Source organism: Aethalodelphis obliquidens, unplaced genomic scaffold (genome assembly GCF_003676395.1).
Source record: "Aethalodelphis obliquidens isolate GAN/ISIS:26980383/991018 unplaced genomic scaffold, ASM367639v1 scaffold14, whole genome shotgun sequence".
In the NCBI taxonomy this organism is placed as follows: Eukaryota; Metazoa; Chordata; class Mammalia; order Artiodactyla; family Delphinidae; genus Aethalodelphis; species Aethalodelphis obliquidens.
Window position 1 is genome coordinate 35227388 of NW_020837958.1, and position 9265 is coordinate 35236652.

The 9265-nt window shown below is 33.4% G+C and overlaps 1 protein-coding gene across 6 annotated transcripts in view; it reads left to right on the top strand.

Annotated features, from left to right (window-relative positions):
- The window catches only part of SBF2 (SET binding factor 2), a 459568-nt gene that overhangs the window by 281414 nt on the left and 168889 nt on the right, over nucleotides 1–9265 (top strand). For all 6 annotated transcript variants that reach the window (XR_003434541.1, XM_027115413.1, XM_027115415.1 and 3 more), the window contains 2 exons: nucleotides 3775–3884; nucleotides 5255–5404. Coding sequence is in view for 5 of the 6 variants with exons in the window: in XM_027115413.1 (XP_026971214.1) it covers nucleotides 3775–3884; nucleotides 5255–5404 (260 nt within the window). In the remaining variant the exon portion in view is untranslated. The remainder of the gene's footprint in view (nucleotides 1–3774; nucleotides 3885–5254; nucleotides 5405–9265) is intronic.

Here is a 9265-nt window from a genome sequence, read left to right on the forward strand (position 1 = left end):
TTTTTTTTTTTTTTTTTTTTTTTTTGGTGGTACGCGGGCCTCTCACTGTTGTGGCCTCTCCCGTTGCGGAGCACAGGCTCCGGACGCGCAGGCTCAGCGGCCATGGCTCACGGGCCCAGACACTCTGCGGCATGTGGGATCTTCCCGGACCGGGGCACAAACCCGTGTCCCCTGCATCGGCAGGCGGACTCTCAACCACTGCGCCACCAGGGAAGCCCCCCTTTGCCCATTTTTAAATTGAGCTATTTGTCTTTTTGTTTAAGAAGTCTCTGTATGTTCTGTATACAAGTCCCTTATGAAACATGTTAATTTGCAAATATTTTTTCCCATTCTGTGCATTGTCTTTTTTTTTTTTTTTTTTAACTGATTTTTATCTCTTCTTTTTCTTCAGCTATTGTGGGAGATGTGTTAAAGTCTCCCATGATAAGTAATAGAATTGCCTAGTTCTCATTTTAGTTCTCTCCATTTTTTCTTTATGTATTTTGAAATTGATTTGTTATATGCAAATATATTTACAAATATTATAGCATCCTGGTGATTGACCCCTTAATCATTATGGAATGTCCTTCTTTGTCTCTAGTAACACTTCTTGGCATAAAGTGTACTTTGAGTTTTATACGGCTAGACCAGCCTTCCTTTGGTTAGTGTTTGTATGGTTTATCGTTTTTTATTTTTTTATTTTCAAATTCTGGGTCCTTATAATTAAGGTATGCCTCTTGTAAGCAGCATGTGGGGTTTTTTTTCGCCAGTTTGACATTGTAGTATATTATTTGTATTTAGCTCATTTATATAAATATAATTACTCATACAGTAATGGCTTTAATATAATTTACTGGGTTTTTTCTATTTGATCCTCTTGTTTTACATTTTCCCCTGCTTTCTTTCATTCTTTTCGATTAATAAATTATTTTCTATTCCATAATTTATATCTGTTAACTTGTTATTTATATACGTTTACTGTTCTTTTAGAGGTTTACTTCAGGACTATAGCATACATCCACTTTTGTCTGTTCAGCTCTCACCAGAAACTTTGCTGGTCAACCTGGCCATCTGCCAGAATCAAGCCCAGATTCTCAGCTTCCTGTCTGTACTCAATATTGGCAAATCTCTTAGGGAAAAAGTGGATGTACTTGTTAACTTACCTCTTTGGTCTTTTCCTTTCTCTGGAATTTTAGGTCCTCTAATCCATGTGTTTCTGTAGCACTCTGATATATTTAAATAGATGGCTTTTGCATTTTATCTTACTTTTATATAATTGTTCCTGGTGGGAGTTTTAGTTTGTTACAAACTGTTCCATCATACTTGGAAGTGAGTGAAATTTTATTATTAAAATTCCAGGATAATAATGTATTAATTATTTATGTTGTTTAATTATTTATTAATTATTTATGTTGTTTATGTTGTAATGTTAATAATTTATGTATCTTAACATTTATGCTATATAGTAATGTTAATATTACTTATTATTTATTATTAATAATGTTAATTTGTTATTATTTCCCTAAGTAGTAACAGCTTTTACTTAAGTGTTGATTGTACTTTCACATAGAGAAGAGAATGGAGGAGAAGTAGGCATGTTAGGGTAGTTATTTTTTGAAGGGTCTGGTCATTTAACTTTAATATCCATGAGCTAGTTGAATGCTTTCTTTAAATACCCACATGAACAGATTAGAAGTTGGTTTAAATTTTAATTTGCTTGAATTGTAGCCTTGTCTCAATATTGTTTTTGTATAATCTCTTTACTTTCATTTTCAATCAGCATCAAATTCTTTTTTTAGATGCATATGGAATGTCTCATTGTAGTCAGTGAGAGAGTTACACATGACTCAGTATTTGTCCCTGCATGCACTTCCTGTAAAACTAGAATGAATGAATGAATGAACAAACGAACAAATGATGAGTGAATGAGTGAAAGACGAATACAGGGACCTCTGTCCCAGTTTCTGGTTCATTTGAGTTGATCAGAATTAGGATTTCCCTTGTATTAAAATTAAAAGGTATGAATGTTTCATTTTACATGATACCCATTTAATCTGAATGTAGAATTGCTCTGTCACTTTAAGAGCCATTCACATTTTGAGAGGTTAATTAGTTTCCAGCTGTTCCTCAGAGGGACCAGAGTGTTGAAGAATACTATTCAAATGCTATTTCAAATGCTAGAAATAGCATTTGAAAGCCAAAGCCTTGGGAAGGAAGCCCTGGGGAGGTCAAATACCCACAAACCAGAGTTGTTATCAAATGTTAGAAAGCTAGTATTAGAATGCCACAACTGGGGATTTGGCCAATGCCTGATACATCAGTAACTCTAAGTGAAGAACTTTCTTCTGGGAATGAACTAAGTCATAGTCTCCAAAGGAAAATAATAATTCCCAGATGGTAAACAGATTCATTATAAGAAAATGTGGGGTTTTTAATGGTTCATCCTAAAGAAAATTTAAAATGCTGCTAAAAAGATTTTAGAATTAAAATTTTATAAACATAGGTTAAAGATGTTACTCTCTCAATAAAGCATGTGGTCTTATTTGGAGACTAAGAAGTTTTCTACTCTAAATATAGATCAATTTCAATTTCAGTCTATGCCACTGACCTACACATGTGGGAAGCACCAGAGTGCAAAATTAAGAATGCATGTTTCAGACAGAAAAGTCATATGAAATGATCTATTTTACAGTCATGGTCATTAATGTTAATCTTACATGATTTTAAGTGATTTCAAGAAAACTACAGTAAAAACCAAGTAAGATTGATTTCCTGATTCTGATAAAGCAGTATAGTTATGTAAGATATCACCATGGGGGAAGGTGATTAAGTGCATGGATCTTCTCTGTAATAATTTGCAACTTTTTGTAAGCTTATAATTATTTCAAGATTTGTAAAAGTTTAAAAAATTATTTGAAGGATATAAAATTTCGTATTGATGAAATGAAAGGAATGCTAAGAGTAAGATATGGTGGTCTTTCTTGTTAGGTAAGAGCAGCCATAAAGTATAAGGCTTAAGAATTATTGATACTGCCTCATTTGTACAAATTATATAGTGTAGTTCTTTGTGAAATTATACTTCTTATTTGACAAATACTGCTTCAATTTATATCTTTCTAATATTCTTTTAATAAGTTAAATTTATTTTAAGTAATGTAAGCCTATGTAGTACACTAGAATTATCCAACCTTGTAAAGTTGACAGGTACTAAGTTCACAGAACTGAGAAGTGACTCTCCCAAATTTTTATAGTGATTCTTTGGCCATGATCATTTCTCTTTGTGTGCAGTGCTTCTTCAGGTCACCTGTACTCAGATTTGTAGAACCTAATTTTTTGTGGTATGTGGTTTTTCTTTGGTAATATGTTAGAAGTATCAACTTCTTTGTCTGTTAGTAGTCAGTCCTCTTACATATGAGTGTTTGCTATTTTTGTCATGATCTTGTACCCAAAATATTTTTTATCTGTTTGTTTGTTTACAATTAAAGGAAAAATTATTACCTTAAAAAAAATTTACTGAGCAATGTAAATATGAATTAATTTGCCTAAGAGTTAAGTACAGTGTTAGAATCTATCCTGTGAAATTATCCTAAATAACCCATTGACTAGACTGCCACTTCACAACCTAAAAATGTAATCAAAGTGAGGAAATGAAATACTTTCAGTGTCATGTAACAAGGGAAAAGAACGCTTAAGTGTTGGTCATGTAAACAGAGTCATAAACTGTAAACAGTAATATTCCCCTTTTGTAATTGCTGAAGGAGTTTAATTTGTGTTTTCCTTATACTCCTTTACTAGTTTCAATAATGGATAAGGTGACAACAGTTTTCAACAGTGCACAGAGATTGGAAGTTGTTAGAAACTGCATCTCATTCATATTTGAAAATAAAACATTGGAGACTGAAAAGGTAATAAAATGCCATCTTTCCCAAGTAAGCATTCATCACATCCCTTTCAGATTTCTATGTTTAGCTTGCCTACTGACCGCTTCTCTGATTCAATCCCTTTTCCTTATAAAGTATCCTTTCATTGTTTTGATCATTTTAAATGAACAGTGTCTAAGATTTAAAATCTTACCCAAGCCTAATTATATGGCAACCAGAGAAGTATTGATAGTCATTTCCCCCCCCTGGAACTTTTAAACATTGTTCATTAATTCTATTTTGGCATATTACTTAGAAACTTAACATCTAAAATATAATTTTATTTATTACAAAGAATCTAGTTAGAACAAGTAATGAATTATAAAAATTGTGGTATTCATTTAAATATGCCTTGTTAAAGCACATTTTCTTGCCTTCTTTAATAAAACATACTAAACATATGTAACCTTTCCTTAGTGACTCGTCATAATTCTGAACATTTATTACAAGGGGCTAGTAAAACATGTAAAATGAAGTTTTTACCCTTGCACTAAATGACCTCAAGCCTCTTTATATTTTGAGTTTTTCTGGTATCCATTTTTTTCTTATGGTTGAAGTGTTACAGACTTTCTTTTGCTTCTCTTGCTTTCAGCTTTCACAGCCTGTTTCCTGTACCCGTGGTAACAATATTAGGTCCCCCTACTCTCAGTCTTCTTCCCTTCCTTCTTCTTTGCCCCTTTGTTCTCATTTTAGGTTTTCAAAGTTAAATTATTACTTTATGTAAAGTAAATTAATTCAGCTCTAAAGGTGAAACGGAAGAGGCGTTCTTGTGGGTGATGAAGTGAAAGAATTTTAGTACATACACCTAGAGATTTCTGTTTGTTGCTCTGAGTTTTTTTCCTTCTTAATTATGCTTTTGAAATAAGAAGAGATTGCAGAATTTTCCAGTCATAAATTAAAACTGAGTAGTGATTAAGTTGCTAATCACTTGAAAAGTATAAAATCACCCATGATTCTTGTCATTTTAATTTTTCCTTCTATTCTTGCCATGGAGATGTGACCAGTTATTGCAAGAACGTGTCTAAGTGTCTGTGGTTTTGACTCATAATCTGAAGCAACAGTTATTTTGGTGACCACAATTTTGATGAGTTTTTTTTAATGAAGTTTATTGTTTTTTAAATGTATCACATAAACTAGTCCTACTTATTTTCATGCTGCCTTACAAATTAAAAAATCACTATAAATCCATCTGTTTACTGTTGTCCTTAACAGTACATCAACTCTTTTCTAGCAGTTTAATTCTACTAATAACTCTGTTAAATGGTTTATAGGATACACGTGAGTTTTCAGTATGATTGAAAGTTACTTTTTTTCCAGTGGTACCTTTTGTTCATGTCTTCCTCTCTTGTCCTCAGACCCTTCCTGCTGCACTGAGAGCCCTTAAAGGAAAGGCAGCAAGACAGTGTCTCACTGATGAGCTGGGTTTACATGTTCAGCAAAACCGGGCAATATTAGACCATCAACAGTTCGACTACATAATAAGGATGATGAACTGTACTCTACAGGTAACTTTTAGTTCTTTCAGATTATCCTTCTTATTTGAGAATACTTTTTATTTTTCCAGGTGATTCAGTAATTACCAATATATCAGGTTCTTGAGCCTTCTGCACCTAATAGGATGAAGAGCCAATATCCATACCATTTCTGTCAGAAACACTTATGTATTACTTGGCATAAATATTAAGAGTTTTTTATTCTTTCTTTGTTTTTTCTTGAAAAATATTAGGTTATTTTACTAGTTCTATAAGCAAGCTTTCTGAAAATGAAAAGTCATCTTTAAAACATTCAGTAGTATATTACTTAATGTCTGTATTCATGTCAGCCCTTTTCAGTCAGTCTTCAGTTGTACTATTAAAGCAGAGGGCAATGAATGGTGGGTAATCCAAATGATAAATGAATTACTCAGTTAAGCGTTTACTAAGTACTTTGTGTGGGTAAAGCACACAAAAAAAATATTTCCAGTTGGCTTCAACATACATGTATTATCTTACAGAGGTAAACTTCCCACACAATAATGAGGACACACTTTAGGAGAAGCAAATAATCTGATTTCCCTATCCTGTCCCTGTGACATTGGCATCGTATTCTTTGTAGGTGATGCAAAAATTCTTTCTTAAACTTTTTGTACAAAGAGAAAAATGTGATTAAATATTAAGATTTCAAAGACTATCTGTGGAACTCCAGAGAGATTGAGTAAAATGCATGTTAAATTCTGGTAGATTGGAAAGTGAGAATTACAGGATATAATTAATAATAACATTTGTGGATGAAAGAAGGCCTAAAGAAATGGAAAGATATACCATGTTCATGGATTGGAAGACTCAGTATTATAAAGATATCAGTTCTCCCCAAAATAATCTATAGAGTTACTGCAATTCCCATCAGAATCCCAACAGAAAGAGCAAAAGTCTGAGAATTATCAACATACTCCTAAAACAAACGGCAAAGCCTGGGAATTGGCCTTGTCACATATCAAAAATTAGTTTAAAAGAAGACACACAAATGGCCAAAAGGTAAGTGAAAATGTGCTCCGTATCACTAATCATCGGGAAAATGCAAATCAAAATCACAACGAGATACCACCTCACATCTGTTAGAAAGGCTATTATCAAAGACACAGGGGATAATAAGTATTGGCAAGGATATGGAGAAAAAGGAACCCTTGTGCACTGTCAGTAGGACTGTAAATTGGTGTAACCACTATAAAAAATAGTATGGAGATTCCTCAAAAAATTAAAAATAGAACCATACCATATGATCCAGCAGTTCCACTCTGGGTATATCCAAAGGAAATGAAAACAGGCTATTGAAGAAGTATCTGCACTCCCATGTTCACTGCAGCATTAGTCACAATAGCCAAGATGTGGAAATAACCTAAATGTCCATCAGTGGATACATGGATACATGGATAAAGAAGATGTGGTATATATACACAATACAGTGGAATATTATTCAGCCATGAGAAAGAAGGAAATTCTACCACTTGCAATAACGTGGATGAACCCTGAAGGCATTCTGCCAAGTGAAATAAGCCAGACAGAGAAAGACAAATGCTGCATGGTATTATATGTGGAACCTTAAAAAACAAAAAAGGTCAGACTCTTAGAAACAGAGTAGAAAATGGTTGCCAGGGGCTGAGAGGTGGAAGAAATAGAAAGAGGTCGATAAGTGGTACAAACTTTTAGCTATAAGATGAATAAGGCCTGAGGATCCAAGGTACAACATGGGGACTACAATTGGTAACACTTTATTATATAACTGAAATTGCTAAAAGAGTTGAACTTAAATGTTTTCACCAAAAAAAAAAAAAAAAAAAAGACAGATAAATGTGTAAGGAGAGGTGTTATTTAACGGAGTTGTGGGAATCCTTTCACGATGTATACATATATCAAATCACCTCAGTGCACACTTTAAATATCTTACCATTTTATTTGTCAGTTATACCTCAATAACACTTAAGAAATTTTTTAATTAGTTTAAGATTGTAGTAATTAAGACAGTGTGTGGCACAATCATAAACAAATTGGCCAGTAGAGCAGAATTTAGAGTTTATAAACAGATGTACACATGTTTGGAAATGTGATTTATGACAGAGTTGGTGTTTCAGATTAGTGACAAAGAGGTAAAAAATTCAATAACTAGTACTGGGACAGTTGGGTGACCATGTACACATAATGAACCATGTATAGGAAAAATGTACCGATACCTCACACTATACACTAAAATCAGTTTTATGTGGATTAAATATTAATACTTAAATACGAAAAGCCAACCTATATAGTCTTTCAAAGAGAATAAATGGCATAGCCTTATGACTTTGGGGGAGGGGAAGATTTGTTAAACATGGTAAAAATAGTGCCAATCTTAAAAGAAAATATTGTTATATACCACTTTTACCTCAGTTAGAAAGAAAAGATTGGTAAATTTGACTACATTAAATTGACTACATTAAAATTCATCAAAAAATACCATAAAGAGAATGAAAATGTAAACTTCAGAGTGAGAGATGTTTGCAGAGCATATGACTACCAACTGATTAGTACTCAGATTATAAAAGCTCCTACAAATCAATAAGAAAAAGACAACCCAAATTTTAAATGGGCAAGAGACTTAAAGTATCCCAGAGGAAAGGAAATCCAGTTGGATAATTAGTGTATAAATAAAATGACATTTTTTAAAAAGATGATCTGTGTCAATAACTGGAAAAATATAAATTAAAACCACAATGAGATAGCATTTTACATTCACTGTTTTGCAATAATTGTATAATTGGATAATATTAAGTATTGGTGAAGTTATCGAACAAATGGAGCATGTAAACTCTGCTTGTTAGAGTGTAAAATGGTACAAAGATTTTCTTGTAAAGCTGAATATGAACATATTCTATGACCCAGTGATTCCACTCTTAGAGGAGATCTTACCCACATACACCAAGAGATATGCGCAAAAATGTTCATAGGAACATTGTTTGAAATAGCAGGAAACTGGAAACAACTCATATGCCAACCAGCAGTAGAATGTATAGATAAATTGTGCTATTTTCTTATGTTAGAACATTATTTGCAGAGATAATGAATGAATTGCAGCTATAAGGAATAATGTGGATGAATCTTAAAGAAGATAATTTTGTGCAAAAATAAAAAGGCAATTCAATTACAATATGCTTTCATTCATATAAAATTCAAAGCATGTAATATATTATTTAGAGATATTTAAGTTAGGGATAGAATATATGTGTTAAAACTAAAAAGAAAAGCAATGTGTACATATATTAAATCATCACATTGTATACTACAATTTTATCTGTCAAATGTACCTCAATAAAACTGGGAAAAAAGAAAATCAAGGGATAATAAGCAAAATATTGAAGAAAATTACCTCCAGGAGACAGAGAGGAAGGACATGAACATAGAGATCTTCAAAGGTAATGGTAATACTCTATTTCTTAAACTGTGTATATGGGTGTTAATTGTATCATTATTATTTATAATCTTATAACTTATACACATTAATGTCTTAGGGTACTACTGTTACATTTTTTTGCAGGGCATATTTATCTTTTTTTTTTTTCGGTACGCGGGCCTCTCACTGTTGTGGCCTCTCCTGTTGCAGAGCACAGTCTCCGGACGCTCAGGCTCAGCGGCCACGGCTCACGGGCCCAGCCGCTCTGCGGCACGTGGGATCTTCCCGGACCGGGGCACGAACCCATGTCCCCTGCATCGGCAGGCGGACTCTCAACCACCGCGCCGCCAGGGAAGCCCGGGTATATTTATCTTTTAAAACCCATTTCAAGTGATACCTTTCTCAGAAATTCTAACTTAAAATCTAGCATCAAAAAGGTAATCTTGGGGCTTCCCTGGCAGCGC